At 39.2% G+C, this 21,313-nt stretch overlaps 1 protein-coding gene across 2 annotated transcripts in view; it reads right to left on the bottom strand.

The window, feature by feature from the left end:
• npepl1 (aminopeptidase like 1) overlaps positions 1-18,074 on the bottom strand; it is a 60,013-nt gene extending 41,939 nt beyond the window's left edge. The window contains exons 1-12 of one of the 2 annotated variants that reach the window (XM_039734925.1): positions 17,786-18,074; positions 17,252-17,437; positions 16,915-17,085; positions 16,677-16,766; positions 16,486-16,567; positions 15,823-15,965; positions 15,446-15,523; positions 13,710-13,810; positions 10,529-10,652; positions 10,190-10,366; positions 9,207-9,317; positions 8,887-9,121 (exon numbers count right to left, since the gene is read on the bottom strand). In XM_039734925.1, coding sequence (XP_039590859.1) covers positions 8,921-9,121; positions 9,207-9,317; positions 10,190-10,366; positions 10,529-10,652; positions 13,710-13,810; positions 15,446-15,523; positions 15,823-15,965; positions 16,486-16,567; positions 16,677-16,766; positions 16,915-17,085; positions 17,252-17,437; positions 17,786-18,031 — 1,710 coding nt within the window. In that variant the 5' untranslated portion in view covers positions 18,032-18,074 and the 3' untranslated portion in view covers positions 8,887-8,920. Of the gene's footprint in view, positions 1-8,886; positions 9,122-9,206; positions 9,318-10,189; positions 10,367-10,528; positions 10,653-13,709; positions 13,811-15,445; positions 15,524-15,822; positions 15,966-16,485; positions 16,568-16,676; positions 16,767-16,914; positions 17,086-17,251; positions 17,438-17,785 lie in introns of those variants that run through there. The other variant, XM_039734926.1, reaches the window with a different exon arrangement.
• Between the last annotated feature and the right edge of the window lie 3,239 nt (positions 18,075-21,313).

Here is a 21,313-nt window from a genome sequence, read left to right as displayed (position 1 = left end):
AAACAAAACCTCCTTAACTTTTGTAAGTATGCTGTAAGGAATGAGCCTGCCAAATTTCAGCCTTCTACCTACACAGGAAGTTGGAGAATTAGTGATGAGTGAGTGAGTGAGTGAGTGAGTGAGTGAGTGAGTGAGTGAGTGAGTGAGTGAGTCAGTCAGTCAGTCAGTCAGTCAGTCAGTCAGTCAGTGATGGCTTTGCCTTTTATTAGTATACTAGCAAAATACCCGCGCTTCGCAGCGGAGAATTAGTGTGTTAAAGAAGTAATGAAAAAGAAAAGGAAGCATTTTAATAATAACGTAACATCATTGACATTGTCATTGTCATGAGTGTTGGTGTCATATATATATATATACACACACATACATACACACACATATATACAGTATATATACATATACATATACATCCACATATATATGTATATATGAATACATATGTATATATATGTGTGTGTGTGTATATATATATATATATATATATATATATATATATATATATATATATATACAGTGGTGTGAAAAACTATTTGCCCCCTTCCTGATTTCTTATTCTTTTGCTTGTTTGTCACACAAAATGTTTCTGATCATCAAACACATTTAACCATTAGTCAAATATAACACAAGTAAACACAAAATGCAGTTTTTAAATGATGGTTTTATTATTTAGGGAGAAAAAATCCAAACCTACATGGTCCTGTGTGAAAAGTAATTGCCCCTTGTTAAAAAATAACCTAACTGTGGTGTATCACACCTGAGTTCAATTTCGTAGCCACCCCAGGCCTGATTACTGCCACACCTGTTTCAATCAAGAAATCACTTAAATAGGAGCTGCCTGACACAGAGAAGTAGACCAAAAGCACCTCAAAAGCTAGACATCATGCCAAGATCCAAAGAAATTCAGGAACAAATGAGAACAGAAGTAATTGAGATCTATCAGTCTGGTAAAGGTTATAAAGCCATTTCTAAAGCTTTGAGACTCCAGCGATCCACAGTGAGAGCCATTATCCACAAATGGCAAAAACATGGAACAGTGGTGAACCTTCCCAGGAGTGGCCGGCCGACCAAAATTACCCCAAGAGCGCAGAGACGACACATCCGAGAGGTCACAAAAGACCCCAGGATAACATCTAAAGAACTGCAGGCCTCACTTGCCTCAATTAAGGTCAGTGTTCACGACTCCACCATAAGAAAGAGACTGGGCAACAACGGCCTGCATGGCAGATTTCCAAGACGCAAACCACTGTTAAGCAAAAGAACATTAGGGCTCGTCTCAATTTTGCTAAGAAACATCTCAATGATTGCCAAGACTTTTGGGAAAATACCTTGTGGACTGATGAGACAAAAGTTGAACTTTTTGGAAGGCAAATGTCCCGTTACATCTGGCGTAAAAGGAACACAGCATTTCAGAAAAGAACATCATACCAACAGTAAAATATGGTGGTGGTAGTGTGATGGTCTGGGGTTGTTTTGCTGCTTCAGGACCTGGAAGGCTTGCTGTGATAGATGGAACCATAAATTCTACTGTCTACCAAAAAATCCTGAAGGAGAATGTCCGGCCATCTGTTCGTCAACTCAAGCTGAAGCGATCTTGGGTGCTGCAACAGGACAATGACCCAAAACACACCAGCAAATCCAACTCTGAATGGCTGAAGAAAAACAAAATGAAGACTTTGGAGTGGCCTAGTCAAAGTCCTGACCTGAATCCAATTGAGATGCTATGGCATGACCTTAAAAAGGCGGTTCATGCTAGAAAACCCTCAACTAAAGCTGAATTACAACAATTCTGCAAAGATGAGTGGGCCAGAATTCCTCCAGAGCGCTGTAAAAGACTCATTGCAAGTTATCGCAAACACTTGATTGCAGTTATTGTTGCTAAGGGTGGCCCAACCAGTTATTAGGTTCAGGGGGCAATTACTTTTTCACACAGGGCCATGTAGGTTTGGATTTTTTCTCCCTAAATAATAAAACCATCATTTAAAAACTGCATTTTGTGTTTACTTGTGTTATATTTGACTAATGGTTAAATGTGTTTGTTGATCAGAAACATTTTGTGTGACAAACATGCAAAAGAATAAGAAATCAGGAAGGGGGCAAATAGTTTTTCACACCACTGTATATAAGGAGTGAGACTCGATTAAAAGAATTAATCTAATTAATTGGAGGCTTTGTAATTAATTAATCTTGATTCATCGCATGTAATTGCACATGTAAATTTGCCCCAAAGCGCAAATGTTTTTTTTAATTTAAAAGGGTTTTAGTGGGCAACAGAATCAAATAATAGACATGGACATGAATATTGTAAACTCAAGCTCTTTTTAATTTCTGAAAAAAAAAATGCATTTAAACTCATTTCAATTCAAATCAGAATCATCATCCGTGGCTAAAATTGGGCAAACTTAAAAGTGAAGTGTTATTCTAAGTAATTTAAGTACATGTTCAGAATGGTATTGTCTTTAAATAATAATAAGAAAAATTTCAACATAAAGTGCAGTTTTTCATCTTAAAATAATAAGGCAGAAACATAAAAGTTAATTTGACCAGCTTCACCTTTAAACTCTGAGTAACCTTAGCCAACATTATTTTGTACATTAGCCTAAAACAGTGTGATCATTGAACATTTTGTAATTAGATGTAATTAGAAATACTAATGGTCACGGAAGTCCAATGATCCCCAGTAAGAGCCACAAAGTCCGCTTTCTGTAATGCATCTAATTTTGCTTGCTTTTCAGTGTCATAAAGCTGTTGAATTTTACTTGAAATAGTCTCTCGACACGGCAGTTGAAAAGTTGGATCACCTGACGCTAACTGTAGCACATTTTCTAACCCCCTATCTTCCACCACTGTTAGTGGTTTACAGTCCAAAGCAATCCATTTTGTGAAAGAATTTGTAAGTTTGACCGATGTCGACTTACTAATTTTGGTCCTGAAGCCAGTCATTTCATCAGTTTTGGGCTGCCGACACCTTTTGTTGGTACTCAAACTCGTACTGCTAGTGCTAACAGCATACACAGTTTCTGTGTTCGCTGTAACATGTTTTGCATTTAGATGGTACCATAGGGTTGAAGTGCCTCGGTGTTATGCAAACTCCTTTTTGCACAGTTTGCACAAAACCACGCTTTTATCAAGGCTTCCGTCAGGTAGTCTTTTGAAATGAAATTTTCCTCCAATCAATCCTAGCAACGTGCTTTCTTCCGACTCTTACATTTTTGTAGCTCTGATGTGTGCATCAATGTAATCGGTGTACCAGGAAATCATGCATTGAGAGAAGTTCCCCTTTGCTTGGAATGCAAACTGTGATTAAATGCATTATTTTTTAACGCGTTATGGAGCATATGCAGCGAAGCTTCTCAGCTGTTCTTGTGCTAAGAAAAGGAAATATTTTAAAAATAACGTAACACGATTGTCAATGTAACCTTTTGTAATTAGTGCCTGGAGGATTCAGAGTGTGGAGAAACTCTAGAGACAGCGTGTGTATTAACTTGTGGATTTTTCTGTGAGTATTTGGTGTCAGCGTGACAAAGTTGCTTCCGCAAGACCGCATTAGCTGCGGAGTTCAGCTAAATGAGGTGAATGGGAGGGGAGATGATGCCGTGACTCCACCACCTGCCTCAACTGTCAATCCCCCACAAACACAGTCTCTCAGAATTTGCATAAGCACAGCCCTTCACCAGCAATTTTAACTTAGTTACAAAGTGATCAAAACTCTCGTTTCTACCCTGTGTCCTCTCATTAAACTTGTATCCCGCATTAGCCGTGGGCATGACAAACGCCAGCGGCAGCCTGTCTATGAATTTAATTTAAACTTTAGGTTTACACCGTGCTTTGTTTCCGCAGTAGCTGTACTCATGAATATGCTTGTATGTGTCACTGTGCATGACAAACAGCAGTGGAAGCGTGTCTATAAGCTTAATTTAAACTTATGGTTTACACCGTGCTTTGTTTCCGCAGTAGCTGCACTTATGAATATTGTTGTATGTGTGACCTCGCTTCTTATTGTTTCGCTGCCTTCTCAATTGTATAATGTGTGTTTTCTTCAGCGCTTTTTGGAGCTCTTCCTTGTTTTCTATGTACTGCGCTCACAGTCAATTCACGTGATTACGTGTGAGGCGTGATGATGTCACACGAAACTCCGCCCCTACGGCCATCGAGCTCAACTCCATTACAGTATATGGAGAAAAATAGGTTCCAGTTATGACCATTACGTGTAGAATTTCGAAATGAAACCTGCCCAACTTTTGTAAGTAAGCTGTAAGGAATGAGCCTGCCAAATTTCAGCCTTCCACCTACACAGGAAGTTGGAGAATTAGTGATGAGTGAGTGAGTGAGTGAGTGAGGGGTGGCGCAGTGGTAGCGCTGCTGCCTCGCAGTTAGGAGACCCGGGTTCGCTTCCCGGTCCTCCCTCGTGGAGTTTGCATGTTCTCCCCGTGTCTGCGTGGGTTTCCTCCCACAATCCAAAGACATGCAGGTTAGGTGGATTGGTGATTCTAAATTGGCCCTAGTGTGTGCTTGGTGTGTGGGTGTGTTTGTGTGTGTCCTGCGGTGGGTTGGCACCCTGCCCAGGATTGGTTCCTGCCTTGTGCCCTGTGTTGGCTGGGATTGGCTCCAGCAGACCCCCGTGACCCTGTTCGGATTCAGCGGGTTAGACAATGGATGGATGGATGGATAGATATTATATATATATATATAAATAATCCTCTTTAATAAAACCCCTTTGTGCGTCCACGTGTCCGTGTGTGTCTTCTGGTGAAGTGCGCATGTGCGGGGCCACACAGCACGTGTTCAGTCTCTTCCTTTGCATTCCCTGTGCAGAGAGAGAGACAGACACACACAAAGAGACAGAAGACAGACACACACGCACACGCGAGACAAACAGACACACAGGCATGCGCACTCAACACACACACACACACAGACAATTTCTGTTAAAAAATGACAACTTCAGGGTGTGTCCAGACCATTGAACAGTAGATGTAAAATTGTAAATAAAATATATAAAAAATCAGATAAAAAAACTCCCACATACACATCCACTCAAAGGTTTTAGAACACCTGTTTTTTCAGCTTTTATGGAAATGCATACAGTTTAATGTCCTAATATAGGGTGTTCCTGATCTAATTACGCAATTTTCATTACACTGTAACTTAAGTTTATTACATAAAGAATTCACAAAAAAAATATTTTTGTTGCCGATAGATGGCAGCACCTGCCCTGCATTCCAAAATGGTGGGGAGACGATTGTCAGTTGAACAGTGGGTGCGATGTGTTCGCCTTTTCATAATTGCATAATTAGATATGGACCACCCTGTATTTAGTGAAATTAAGGCATAGAACAAATAAACAATAGAAAATAAAAAAATACAAAGAATCAATAAGTGTACAAAATTTTATTCAAAATTTGGATTCATCAAAGTCGTAGGCCACCTTTTGCTGATAGAGCAGCCAAACTGTGGTAACCCTTTTGATTCAGAATGCCAGTCACCAACTCCACCTCCGGCAAAAGAACCCCAGACCATGGCACTTCCTCCTCCTTCATGTTTGACAGTTGGCATCACACACTGAGGAACCATCCTTTCACCAACTCAATGGCATACAAACTCCCTGTGTGAAGAACTGAAGATTTCAAATTTTGATTCATTGGTCCATTAGATTTTCTCTTAGTCTGCAGTAGTCGACTTTTAGTATTTCAAGGCCCAATTTTCTCCTTTAAGGAATGGCTTTTTTACTGCCAGTCGCCTTGACAAACCTGCAGCACAAAGTCTCCTCTTCACGGTAGAGACTGAGACTTGCTCTTCTTGACCACTGTTGAGCTGTGCTTGAAGCCGGTATGCTGTGAGGTGTGTACCACACAAGCTGGTGCCCCTCAGAAACTTGTCTTCTGATTAGGTTTTAACTTTGGGTCTGCCAGATCTCTTCCTATCAAAGTTTCTTCCAGTTTCCAGTCCACTCACTGACACTTTTTTTTGGCTGTTTCTCTAAATGAAGGCCTACACTTCTAAGGGTACTAATGCTCCGTCTCATTTCATTTGTTAATTGCCATTTTCCTCCCATTACCACTGGAATTTACAATTCTCTACAGTGCATTATTGTCCAAGCAGCACTTCAGAGCAGGAGTGCCCAATACGTCAATTGCGATCTTTTAACATTTTTAAATGTTAGTCTATCATATATCCTCCCTGTGGCATTTGCCAATTGATTGACATACAGGGCGGCCAATTTTCTTCTAACACACTGGTCATCCCACACGCACAATCAAATGCACAAGCTACTTCACGATCAAAGTCCGTTTGTCTGATCTGTCGATCTATTATTGCTATTCCAAAAAAGGAAAATGTGGAAAGGCACTTTCGAACTGTTCATAAAAACTATGAAACGGACTTCCTTCTGAAAAGCGATCTGAGAAAGAGAACTAAAAATTGCAGTGAAATCGGACAGCCGTCATTTTTCACTCGGCTGAATTCAAAAGCAAAGGCAGACACACAGAAGCATCGTTCCGGGTGAGTCACTCGATCGTTAAGCATAAGAAGTCCTTCCAAGATGGAGAGATGATAAAAGAGGCCTTCGCTGAGACAGATGGCTATGGAGAAATTCCTGCTGAGATTTCAATACCCCTGCCGGAGAAAAGCGAATTTCTCCTTGTCATTAAACATGCAGAATACAAGCAACTTATTAACGATCAATGGCCGCTAGACTTGGCATCCGACCAATAAGTTGAATGAGCTTAATGTACAGCTACAAGGAAAAGAGAAAACCAATACGGTCAATATGATTAGCTCAGTTAATGCTTTCAAATGAAAAATGCAACATTTGTCCTCAAAGCTGCAACACCTTGATTTGGGGAACATCCAAAACCTCGCGTCAGAGCTGGAGACGCAATGGAAGGCGTGTGAGCAACTTGACAGCATTCGCTACACAGAGCAGATCGAAAATTGTCTGTCTTACTTAATCTAATGGAAAAAAAGTAACGAATCAAGTGTTGCCCAATGTAGCGGAGTAAGAGTAGCATTTCTTCTTCACAAATGTACTGAAGTAAAAGTATATATATATATATCATTTTTAATGTAGGTAGATCATTATCACCTGGCCATTTTAAAAAGTACCTCGCAAACCGAAATAGTGTGGAAAGCTTCGGAGGGTGAAGTAACACAAGCTTTCGGTCTTAAAAAAAAAAGAGTTGGAAGAGGCTAAGTATTCGTGTCATAAAACACGGTCTACGGTCCGTGTCCGCTAGTATTTCATAGCCGCACATCGCTCAAGGTACCCCAGAACCCAGATAAAGTACAAAGTCTCTTGAAATCAAAGTCACCAATGTTTATTGCAAAAAAATGATAAACTAGTATTTGTGGGTGAGATAAAGTACAAGATCAACAAAAAATAAAATGTAACAATCAAGCAGACCAAAATAGTCATATCCAAAAAACAGGATGAATTCAATAAATTGCTGAAAACATTCATATAGAAGTCCAATTGTAGGTAAGGGCTCATAAACAACTGCACATAGTCCAAAGCTGATACACAAAAAAAAATCAAAAATCATAAAAGGTAGAATAATTGGTCCAATGGTTATGTAGCAGCCAAAACCTCTATCTACCCAAGTGATGAAACTCTCCCCAAAATCTAGGAGACTTGCTGGCTTAAAAAGTTTGTAAAAATACCTTTTAACACAAGCTTGAGCATGGGGAAAAAATGAACCTTTGCAATACACGCAATAGCAACACCTATCCTCAACACTCCCCTCTTTACGAATGGCACCGAGACCTTTTAAGTATTTTCTTCCCAGTCGCTTAAACCCAATCGGGTCCTACCATTCAGATAGAGGGGGAGGAATATCCCCTTATCCTAGCTTTATTCCCACATATATCTCATACTTCCCTGGGGATTATATCTAAACTCTTAAACAAGACATAAAATACATGAACGAGTGGAGTAAAACGATTACCATCCCCATACTGTGATTGTTTTCGCCCTTTCCTGTTTCGTTCCTCCTGTTGCAAAATCAGCTGCTTGCTGGCTTTTAGCAGCATAAAGGGAATACTGCCCATCAACTGACCACCAACACGGTTAGTGCACATAAGAAGGCGGCTCCGCCAAGCCGATAAGCAAAGGCATTATCTACAATCAAAAATCTGATAGTTACCGGAATGATGTGCTAACATTAAGTGTCTTATGGGGAATCTTCACTTTACGAATCTTTCGGCACTGCACCGGTCAACTCTTTACTACTGTACTTAATATGACTAAATAGCGGCTGCTGGTTCTTCCGGCTCCCCACACCGACAAAAGACCCGGCGACGGTTCTACTGCTGTCACAAATCAATAGAAGTTGGGACATCAGGACAAATTGCTTCAACTTTCAAGGCTAAACTTATTCCCTGAAGAAGGCCTATTTGTAAAATTCTGGAATTTCCTTACCACCGACCCACCCCCTCAAGTTTTTGCGAACCTCAACATTAAATTTAAACCTATGGCAGTTTATGGCTTACCTTTTCACCATTTCAGGTCATTCATTGCATTTCAACGGATTAAACTGGAGAAAAACTGGAAACACTGAAGTGTTTAACATGTTTGACCGGAAGTGTGAATAAAATCCATAACAGATCATAGACCACCCCAAAGCTCTTCAGTTACTGTATGATTAGGTTCAGATAGACGGCCATAATGGCAAATACAAGGACAGCAGCCTTGTCAGATTACAGTCTGGCACACATTGATTATCTAGCAATATTTTCTCATACCTAGATACATTTGCAATTACACAGAAAACAACTTTCTTGTGCCTCAAGTGATATGAGCAATATTCACTGTAAAAGCTTTTAAGGTGCTAAGCTTGTCTTCTGATAAGTCACGATTGTTACTATTTATATGGAAAATAAAAAAAACAATACAAATTTGCATAGGGGAAAGTTTTATTCATCTATAAACTTAAGTCAAAGCCATCAGTGCAGAAAGTTTGGTTGAACTGAAATTAGACCAGGCGCTTCTCTTAGAATCACGCTCAACTTCATCACATTCCATACTAGTCTCTAAACCCAGAGGAGATACCAAATTTAGAAGAGGATCTTCAGAGGCACGGCCAAAAAGGGCTAACAGCAGTGCAACACCATAACCAGTGGCTCGCTCCCCCTGTGGACAAAGACCAACGTAATATCTTGTAATAAAGGAGGATATGTTCTCAGGTCAACAAACTGCTTTATACAACAATACTCACAGCATGAACTGGAGAAGCTATGTCCACATGAACCCAGACACCTGGCCAGTCAAAGCCAATGTGGGAGGCAATAAAGAGAGCGGCACAGGAGCTCTGTGCATTCTCACGGTCCTGTAAATGGCAGATAAAAGGCCTGATCACAACTAAGGAACCACAACCTACTATGTCACAAACATCTAAGTGCTGATCTCAAACACACGCTGAAGTCAAGATTACTTTTACTTTATTGTGGAGGTAGAAAACTAAACATAACAGAACAAAATGTATTGATTAATTTAAACAGAGCATTCAATTTATTTTTTATTTCATCCATACTCTAGGAGAGTAAAAGAGAAACTGACTATCTTTCCACTTCACCTGTTGTAATACTATGGATTTCATGTATCATAAATCAAGTTACAAAACACCCATCGATCTCATGTCTTCATCAAATTTGTTAAAAATGTGTTCTTTTTTTTAGCATATCACCGTGCAAGTGTCATTATGTGACTGATCAAGCATGTCCAAATAACCAGTCTCCAGTACAAAGACAAGATCAGTAAGAAAGAAAAACAAAACACCCAACAACAAATCACAATTTATGCTGACCTAATTCCTGCATTTCACATGACATTTGGACTAAAAACACTTAGAATTCCTTTGTAAACTTAGAAATAAAACACCCTTTCAGAGCACAGAATGGAAAGGAATTAACATTTGATGCATTATTTAAAAAAAACACACACCAACAACAACATCTTTAAGGCAGTGATCACCTAACACATGCACATTGTTGGTGGTTCTCTCTTCTGCAACAGCACATTAATCTTTTTCGTAAATTGACATTATGTCCCTGACAGGGACAGAAACAAATAACATTGTATTAGTTTTTGGTCTATACCAAGATCTGTACAAAATCATGACTGGAATTTGCATATCTAATATTTGTTGTTTTTAAAGAACCAATTCTGTGCCATACAAGCCATTTTAAAAAGGAAACCTACCGCAACAGAGTTTTTCATGTCTGCCACAGCAGAAGTAAACTCGCTAAAATGTAGCTCTGGACAGTAGACCAATGGATGTATAAGGTCCCCACTGCTTCGGCCAGCTTTGGCACATGCAGTTTCCCATGTTTCACTGTTGGTCACTACAGCTGCATGGTACTTCCCAGTTGAAATTCCCTTATTAGGCAAAAAGACAATTATTTTGAAACTACCAGATTCTCACTTAAACATTAAAACATCAGCAGAAGTATGAACAAGGAGAAGAAAAATGAATGCATAACCATTTCAGCACAGACACAAGTAGTTTCATTTTTTAAGAGTTCTGTAGAAGCACGATACCTGAGCTCCAGTGAGAGTAGCCATGTCCAAAATGATATCAGCACCAAGATCCTTGCTTGCATAAGCAACCCCATCTGACAGAACCAAGCGACCCTCTGCATCAGTGTTGTTAATCTCAACTGACCTAAGACATTAAGAAGAAATCATTATTAGCCACTGGCCAAGTATTCCATTGAATCAATAGCCTTTCCAAGGATGTCGCAAGAACCAATACTTTGGTATCGACTTGGTACAGAAATTACGTTTTCTTAACAGTACTAGGTTTTTTCCCCCCAAGCTATCAATAGTACCGAGTGAAAGTTGGTACTGCATTTATGCATGACTGCAAGTAGACAAATTAAATTTTGGAAGGCACAATACAAAGCAAAGAAAAACTGTGTAAATGCTACATGTAAAAATGGCTCAAAATAAGCATGAGACAACATAAAATTAGTGGTCATGTCTGAAAATGCCGAGTTCAAGGCTGGAGAATTTCAGCTCATGTTTGTGGGAATCACGCTTAGCCTCAGACCCACTATCCATTAGTGAGATCACCTTCATTTGAGTCCAGCTCTAAAGACATACAGTGTGTCAGTGAGAATCATGGAAAGTATTCAGACCCCCTTCAATTTTTCACTCTTTGTTATATTGCAGCCATTTGTTAAAATCATTTAAATTATTTTTTTTCCTCATTAATGTACACACAGCACCCCATATTGACAGACCAAAAAAATAAATTGTTGAATTGTTGTTTTTCAGCTGCAGGGACAGGATGAATGGTTGCAATCGAGGGAAAGATGAATGCGGCCAAGTACAGGGATATCCTGGACAAAAACCTTCTCCAGAGTGCTAAGGACCTCAGACTGGGCGAAGGTTTACCTTCCAACAAGACAATGACCCTAAGCACACAGCTAAAATAACGAAGGAGTGGCTTCACAACAACTCTGTGACTGTTCTTGAATGGCCCAGCCAGAGCCCTGACTTAAATCCAATTGAGCATCTCTGGAGAGACCTAAAAATGGCTGTCCACCAACGTTTACCATCCAATCTGACAGAACTGGAGAGGATCTGCAAGGAGGAATGGCAGAGGATCCCCAAATCCAGGTGTGAAAAACTTGTTGCATCTTTCCCAAGAAGACTCATGGCTATATTAGCTCAAAAGGGTGCTTCTACTAAATACTGAGCAAAGGGTCTGAATACTTAGGGCCATGTGATATTTCAGTTTCTTTTTTAATAAATCTGCAACAATTTCAAAAATTTTTTTGTCTGTCAATATGGGGTGCTGTGTGTACATTAATGAGGGAAAAAATTAATTTAAACGATTTTAGCAAATGGCTGCAATATAACAGAGTGAAAAATTGAAGGGGGTCTGAATACTTTCCGTACCCACTGTATGAGCAAAACAGCAAATATTTTTGCATAACAGTGAACAATTTCTCATTGTATGTAATCAGTCCCCAGTGCTAATAGACCGTTTTCAAAATTTGAGAGACACAGTGATCATTTGAGAGCACCAAAAATCATAAAATGGCAGCTGAAGCAAAGGCCTTTGCTCAACAAATGGACTCAAATTGACCTAGTCTTCAAGTCACGCTTGTTGCAAATCTGTCTCTAAACCAATCAGTATAAGCTACAACACATAAAAAAAGGAGGTAGGTGGTGTAGTTTGTTTCTTAATGTAAAATGGAACAAGATAGGCAACCACGACCCCTATAACAGAGAAAATGAGGAGGAGGAGTAGGAAGAAGAGTACCTACTGCAAGGGTTGACTTTGAGTGAGACAGAACAGTTGTCTTTGATAAAATCACGGCCTCTCATTGCATGAGGTTTGAGGGGGCAGCCAAATATTGCAAGCTTGTGTGTGGCATCAATTATTCAGACGCTACAGAGAGAGAATCAGTAAGGCACCCAAACATACATGTACCATATTTGCCAGCTACACTAGCTCTACAGGTGTGCCGTGTGTATATACTGTCTCAGGAAATACACTGCCCCCTGCTCGCTTCGCTCACCAACCCCTGGGTAGGGGCTACGAACAAGCCTCTTCACGGATCTGCCGCTCACATATGTGGAAGCGGATGTACAATTGAAACAGATTGTTATTTTCAAGGGAATGGTTACATATGCATAATAGAACTATTTTACGTTACAGCGATTAACCATAGTTAAAAAAAACACAGAAATAAAAAATAGAAAAACAATAAAATTGAAAGAAAATTGTTTCATGTTGCGCATATATATATATATATATATATATATATATAAAAATAAAATACACACACAAGTACATAAACTGTGTGTGTGTTTATGTACTGATACCTTCTGTACTAAATGGTAGTTGGTGCCATGTTCTAGGTTTGTATATTTTTTTTTTCTTTGGTTTTCTGATGCATATAGTTTCATGTGCAATGTGCATCATTTTACTTTTCTCTGTATCAGCAATTACGTAAAGTTCAAAATAAATCCTTCACATTTCATTTTTGTGTACGAACATTTTTTTTTTTACTCTGCAGTGATGTTTTCAAAGTAAGGTTTTGATAAAAGTATAAAAACATGGTGTCCAAATCTTAAAACAGTGGTGAAAAGGTTTTTATTCATTGGTCACAGTATTGAAGTGTTTGACTGACTTTCAATGTTTTGACACATGTGAAAAATAGTTTCGTTTTAGTGTCTTTTGCACAAGTGAGTCTGTGTTATGAGAAATCCCTTAACTGTTTAGAGAACGGCATTAACAGTGGCGAGAATGATGTTCTTGAGGTGAGAAATGCAAAGAAAGAGGAAAACCTTAATACAGAAGCTATTTCTTAGGCTAAACAGAAAACCGGACACCTTATGCCAACAAGTGGATATGCTTTAGTAGATAGCTCCTAGACGTGACTTATTGTTTATTTCATACATCAGTTTTCAACCATAGCTCAAACATTTTTAAACTACATGGATTAAATTAACTAGAAGCATCTCATTAGTAATTAGACTATCAGATATCCTTCTAAGACTCAAATTAATCATTCTTGTTTAAAACAAGAAAAACAACAAGCTTTAAGAAATGTTAAAATAAACTGGGCTGCAGTCTGCTGGATACTATCCATTGAGAGTTTGGTTACAAGTCTGTTTGCCTGTACCATATTTAAGTGAATTGAACTGGGCTGGATAAAGACATGTGCAAGCAACTATGCATGGCAGAAGATAGTTAAAGGCTTACTTTCCCGAGTACAGGATGTGGATGTCATCAGGACGGGTAGCATTTGGCCCAACAGCATTTTCCGCCAAGCAGAAAACAGCATGAAGATTGTCTTTGAAGCCCTGGAGTCAGAGGGTAAGCAAGGTTTTATGAATAAGAAAAGACAGGATTCTTGACATTCAAATTAAACTGAACTAATCAAAAATATGTTCCACCCTTATACTGTATTACAAAGCATCCAATACGAGATCCACATACAGTTAGGTTCATAAATATTTGGACAAAGACAACTTTTTTCTAATTTTGGTTCTGTACATTACCACAATGAATTTTAAATGAAACAACTCGGATGCAACTGAAGTGCAGATTTTCAGCTTTAATATCATTGGGGTGAACAAAATGATTGCATAAAAATGTGAGGCAACTAAAGCATTTATAAAAAAAAAAACAACACACACACACACAATCCCTTCATTTCAGGGGCTCAAAAGTAATTGGACAATTGACTCAAAGGCTATTTCATGGGCAGGTTATGTCTTGTCAATTAAGCAGATAAAAGGCCTGGTGTTGATTTGAGGCGTGGTGCTTGCATGTGGAAGATTTTACTGCGAACAGACAAACACTCTGTCAAAGAAGCGCTCAATGCAGGTGAAAGAAGCCATCCTTAAGCTGCGAAAACAGAAAAAACCCATCCAAGAAATTGCTACAATATTACGAGTGGCAAAATCTACAGTTTGGTACATCCTGAGAAAGAAAGCAAGCACTGGTGAACTCAGCAACACAAAAAGACCTGGACGTCCATGGAAGACAACAGTGGTGGATGATCACAGAATCATTTCCATGGTGAAGAGAAACCCCTTCACAACAGCCAACCAAGTAAACAACACTCTCCAGGGGGTCAGCGTATCGATATCCAAGTCTACCATAAAGAGAATACAGAGGGTGCAGTGCAAGGTGCAAGCCACTCAAACCTCAAGAATAGAAAGGCTAGATTGGACTTTGCTAAAGAACATCTAAAAAAACCACCACACAGCACAGTTCTGGAAAGCATTCGTTGGACAGATGAAACCAAGATCAACCTCTACCAGAATGATGGCAAGAAAAAAAAGTAATGACCCAAAACATACAGCCAAAGCAACCCAGGAGTTTATTAATGCAAAGAAGTTGAAAATTCTTGAATGGCCAAGTCAGTCAACTGATCTTAACCCAATTGAGCCTGCATTTCACTTATTGAAGACTAAACTTCAGACAGAAAGGCCCACTAACAAACAGCAACTGAAAGCCGCTGCAGTAAAGGCCTGGCACAGCTTTAAAAAGGAGGAAACCCAGCATCTGGTGACTTCCATGAGTTCAAGACTTCAGGCTGTCATTGCCAGCAAAGGGTTTTCAACCAAGTATTAGAAATGAACATTTCCATTTATTTCATTTGTCCAATTACGTTTGAGCCCCTGTCATAAAAAAAAATACTTTAGATCCCTCACATTTTTATGCAACCTTTATGTTCAACCCACTGAATTAAAGCTGAAAGTCTGCACTTCAACTGCATCTGAGTTGTTTCATTTAAAATTCATTATGGTAATGTACAGAACCAAAATTAGAAAAAAGTTCTCTGTCCAAATATTTATGGACCTAACTGTATAACCTACTCTTGCAAAACAACCCATCTTTAACTCAACTCCAAAACCCAACACTACTGTTCAGCTAATGACAAGGGAGAAATCCTACACACACCAACCAGTAGCCTTTTTATAACTTACCCGTTTAACAGCAGCTTTAAATGCTCCCAGGACAGCTGCGGCACCTCCACAGTCTCTTTTCATTCCAGGCATAGTGGTCTGCAATGACAGTAATCTTTAAATGCAGAAAGCTTCTACCCTAAATCTAAATATCCTTGGAATGAACAAATTAGCTCACTAGGAATCATTTTGCACTCCAATGTAACTATTCCTTCTAATGAGGAAGAAATTTAAATGACATAAAAAAGCAGATGCCAGCTGGGAATTAAAGATGTTCAGCTCCAACCGACATTACTCTCTGCTAATCTCAAACAAAGAATGTTTCCATTGCACACAGCTAGGTATTCCTTTTGATGTTGGTGGTCATGCAACACCAAGACACACCACCGTTTGCTTACCTTTCCTTTGATGCTCAGTCCTCCAGTATCATACACAATCCCTTTCCCCACCCATGCAATAGTCTGTGTAGCACCATCTGGGAGATGACTCAAGACTGCCAGAGCTGGTGGGTGTTCAGCAGCTTTACCAACACCATAGATTCCTATGTAACACACACAAAAACATTTTAATAAAAAGGTACTGAAAAAACTCTACGTATTCAGAGCAAGGCTGTAATGAAAAATGTCACAGAAAAATTACTTGACTGTGTCAACACTATGCTGGCCACACTGCACAACTCAAGACCACCATGGTGCAATTTTGACTACCAGATATAATCTACTACTTAACACTGCACTGTGTACACTGTAATGACAGCATGGTGCCAGAGTAGTTGGCTCCATTGCCACCCAGCTCTAGTAAAACTGGGTTTAAATCCTAGTCATAATGTATAGTTTACCCAATGTTCTCCTTGTACTCTGATTTCTTTCTACATCCCAAAGATTCACACATTGTCCAATATGGCAACTTTAAACAAGTTAGTGGGTGCTTTAAACTGTAGTATAGTATCATCAAGGTTGGTTCCTGCCTTGTGTCCAGTGCTGCAGGAACAGATTCCTCTCTCTTGTGATTGATTAGGTTCATTAAAGATGGGTGGATTCATTCCAAGGAATTTTGCTTACCTCCAAAACCTCTCTCTTTAAGCTCTTCTCCACGGATTATTGTTGGAACAATCCCAAGCTCACTTCCAACTACCTTGATCTCCTTTATAAATGAATAAAGGGGCACTTGAAATTAGAGCTAGCTTAGAGGATAAAGCAAATATAACATAAAACTTACCAAAGCTAACCAAGTGGAATTAAAGGCTACTCACTTGCAGAAAATGGTCTGTGTTCATCTCATTACATGGTGTGTCAACAATACGTGCTGCTAACCGAACTCCTTCAGCGGCATTTGACAAGCACTATTTTTAAAATAATGGGCTGGTATCAGCTTTAATGCAACTTACCAAAGCTCCTTAAATCAAAATAATAATATATGGGAAACAAATGTAAAATGCCTCCACCTTTGGGAGGACCAGACAGTGCCAGTTGAGAATGGCATCCACTTACCTCTACAACTGATACTTCCAAGGGTCCGTTATCCTGGCCTACTACAATAAACTCGACAACAACTACTCGTTTGTCTGCTCGTCGCGAGGCCGACGAACGACGGGTGAAGAGTGGAAAGGCCCTGGCGATGGCACAGGCAGAAGCAAACACTTCAGATCGCTCGCAGACCATCTGTGAAGCAATCGGATTAGTTACTCGATGGCAACGCCCACACCTCCCCTTGCCAAGGGTATCAGGATTAGAAGACAAACCCCATGCATCAATCACAACAATTTCACTAAATAAACCCACCCTCAAAAAAAAAAAAAAAATCTCGGCAGTGAAAGAAAGGACTCACCACAATACACCTGTTAGCTCCCACCGGCATACAGTTTCTAAGAAGCCGCGTCAAGAAATGGGTCGCAGCAGGACTGTTGTGCCGACTCACTCTGGATGGCAAGGCGGCTACAACTGCATAATTTAAATAAAGTGGACAACTGTCCGTTGGATTTGGATTCAGAGTTGCAAGGGCGGACTGCCATGTCTAAAAACAACACAAAAAATATAGAGCAAGAAATACGAAACAAATATTTTTAGTATAGTCATTGTGCGTATATGTACAAGCCACTTGAAACTCATTGAGGATGTTACAGAAGAACGGTATATATATATGTGGCGACTTCTAGAGGATATGGATGAGGAAGTGATCGGAGTTATCTGTTTTGAAGCGCTAAGCTGTTGGCCTGGCATACCTAAGCATGCCGAAGAGTCGCTCGATCGTCTAGACAATGGACAGTCAGCTTATAAGATAAAGTCTCTGAACAATACGCGCACGTGAAAGGACGCTGCGCCGACCTCACCGACCAGCAAAGGCCCACGCGAGCGTTCTTACCTCCTGGTTAACGGAGGGCTGTAGCTTTCCCTGCAGTTGACTCCAAGACACTCGCTGCAGGTTTGACAGCTGCCCAAGTATAAGCACTGGGCGAGTCAGCGGGTCGGAGTCTCCAATACTCTCCCGAAACTCTAACGTTACATTCGCCATGTTCAACCCAATTACAACTGCAGCCTCCCCACTGACAGCTTCGCGCGGGCTCGACTCCGCGACATAGCAGTCCCGCAGATGCAGCTCACGCGACATCCAAACAGTAGCCTGATAGGCTCAGCACTCGAGACCGCGTGACATCCTTACAGGCTTCTTATAGGGCGAAGAACTTTCCCGACGTCCCTAGCGCTACACTCTAAGCGAGCAAAGTTCGTCATGATATCAGTTTCAGAAGGAGCGATAACATTATAAGATAAAAGTCATAAAAGAGTGTTGTGGAAAGTGTACTTTCAGAATTGTTCAACGCATTTATAAACGTGAAAGGTAACAACTTCTCAAGTTGGCAGAACCGTGGAAGACCGCAGAATTACATTGCAACATGTCCATGTTATGTTTTCAGTATGAGTGCTTAGTAAAAAAGGGAATTTGACATTTAAAAGAGAACGAAAGACACGCCCATTTTTCTTAAACCGCTAGTATTATGGCTGATATAGCGTTCTGCTGACTAATCGCATTCTGTGGCCAACTGTGTTAAACGCAAACTGTGATATTTAAAAGTCGAGAATCAGTTCTTTTTTTTATTATTATTGGCCCTTCGCAGACATTAATTGGAAAATGAGTAGGACAAGGAAACAAAATAGAAATGAAATGAAAAGAGACCAGATGGGGTAGAGATGGTGGTCATGGGGAGTAAGGGAGAAGGGACAGAGAGTAAATTATGTATATGTGCTAGCTTAGTAATGGCAACACCTGGCAATAAACATTTCAAATTACCTCACAAAATGACCCCTCTGAGCAATCTGTGAATTTTCTAATTGGGAATGGCTCAATGACGACCTAAAGAGAAAAAAAAGTATCCTCCTATCTCACAGGCTTAAAGGCCAAGATATCGTTTTAACATTAGCCTTACAGGCAAACACCATTTTAGACTATAAAAGAGACTGGATAGGCCAAGTGTTTCGTAACAGTTAAAAAAAGAACAGGTGTCGGAATTTTAATACGTAAAATAATCCTGCGTGTAATAACAGGAAGTATCTCATCCTGAAGGGCGCTAGGTCATGGTGGTGGGGAAATTATGAAGCTCCAAAGTAATTCTGATAAACGTATATGCACCCAATATAGACCCCAGAGAATATATCTGTAAAATGTATTTGCACGGGTATCAGATATAGACACTCAAAATTATAATAGCTGGAGATTTCAATTGCATTTTAAATTCAGACAACTACAAAATCTAAAACAACAATTTCACGATTCATTGCATAACACATTGTATCGGATTCATGGAAATTTCTATACCCAAATTCACAACAATGGTCCTTATTCTTGTCTATATCACATATTTATTCAAGAATTGGCAGATTTCTTCATTGAAAAAAAAAAATATCTGAAGGGATGTATGTAATGAATAATGATAAAAAAAAGAATTTTAAAATGTATTCAGGAACTGTAATTTAATGTTTTCCTCATTGAAGTATTGGAAGAGTAATACATTATACCGAGGACTAATTTTTCCCATGGCTTTTTCTAACCAGGTTTTCAACTCTGTTAAGTGACCAGTGTATACAATGACAAAATAGTCAGAATCATCTGAAAAAATATTTCATATATATATATATATATATATATATATATATTTTTTTTTTATATATATATGAAGAGAGAGAGAGAGAGGATATATATATGTATAGCATCTTTCCCATACAGTAAGATAACGTGACAAGATTTTGTTCTCTTTTTCTGCTATAAAAGAGACACAAACATGAGCTATACTCACCTTCTTAATTCTTATCTAACAAATTACCCAAGAAAAAATTATCAATTTAGAACCGACTTGTTAATACTTGTATAAGAATTTTGTTCTGATAAAAGAATAGCATTTTATGTTTCACAATGCTTGCCTGTTGTTCAGCAAACTTGCCTTTTCCACATCTCCTCTGTGAGGATGTGTGTATGGGTCACACACACACTGTTTCAGGCTGTGTCAACAGCTAATAGTTTACAGTTATCCTCCCTATTAAAGTTGGAAGGGGAAAGTTAGAAATGTTAATAATGCACCTGTTGCACAGATTATAACTTTCCACTCAAGTAGCAATTGAGAGTCTATTATGTACAGTATATGCTTTTCTGGATTTACCTTAGCTGCAAGAATACAAGGAAAATTAGCCTCTGGCCAAAAACATGAGCATTGATGTCTTTGGGGTTTTATTGGTTCCTGTGATCTCGGTGGATGGAGGCGATGCTTTATTCTGAAGTATTCTTTCATTAGGGCACAGGGACCATAAAATCAGTGCACCATAATGATACACTAATATGGAATTTATAGTGAAATAGGAGTTTATTGACAGCAATTGTATGTTTCGTTTTTGGGTCTTTTTTTATTCTATTTATTTTTTGGTCCGTATAGTGATTTACGTTGCAAGTTTACTGTTTATTATTGGTTTGGGGTACACGCCTTTGTTCTGGAGGATAAAATTGGAACTGCCTACACTATATAAAAAAAAAAAGCAACAAGCTTCAATCTCCCTCTATTATATGTTTTAATGTTACCAAAACAAACTAATGAATCATTATTTTATTCTATTTATGCATCTTAGGAAATCTGAATCTACAATTGTTAACTATACTTAGCTCAATATTATTAAAGGATTAATGAATGGAGGACGAAGCAGATCTTTTCTTGTAGCATTTAAAAAGACACTTCCTTTTTGTACTGAAACAGTCTGTTATGTTAAAACAGCAGCTATATTACTTGTTTACGTGTGAACCTTGCCTGTTAATGCCTTTGTGTTTGCCTTGGATTTATCTGAATGGTTGGATAATTCGTTTATAGCTAAGAGGTTCTGCAGTATTGTAAATGTAAGGAATTGCTTGGATGTACATGTTTTGCTGCCATCTGTAACACAGAACTGATGCTATAATGCACATGGTCTCATAACATGTCGAAGTTACACAAGCACACTGTGCTGTTGGCCCCCATTTATGATATAAGAAGAGTGAGCTAAAGCAGCTGACTTTGGAAACACAGTTTCAGTTTTATGAACTTTGGATGTTGGCAAAGAGCTTACAAAAGGAGAGAAAGAGATACATTCATCCGGATACATTGAAATGTAGAGTGCACTTATATAGATAAACTTCAAAGAACCAAGGGTTGGAGGAGGCTTGGAGGTCAGGCTGCAATGTGCCTGGTCTGAAAAGCGGGGCTGAGAGTCGACTTTTTGGGTTTGGTTGGCACTGTGGAGGAAGAAGGAGATAACAGTTAGCAACACCTCCTCCTGTAGCTCTGGAGCCATATTAATGGGTTTAGCTGAGCTTTCCAAAGCACACATGACAATATGTACACACACACTGTGAAAAAGTAGGGGAGCAAGGTAAAGT

The sequence above is a fragment of the Polypterus senegalus genome, chromosome 14, assembly GCF_016835505.1.
Source record: "Polypterus senegalus isolate Bchr_013 chromosome 14, ASM1683550v1, whole genome shotgun sequence".
Lineage (NCBI taxonomy): Eukaryota > Metazoa > Chordata > Cladistia > Polypteriformes > Polypteridae > Polypterus > Polypterus senegalus.
Note: the sequence above shows the minus strand (reverse complement) of the source record. Positions and strands in the feature narration are given on the sequence as shown.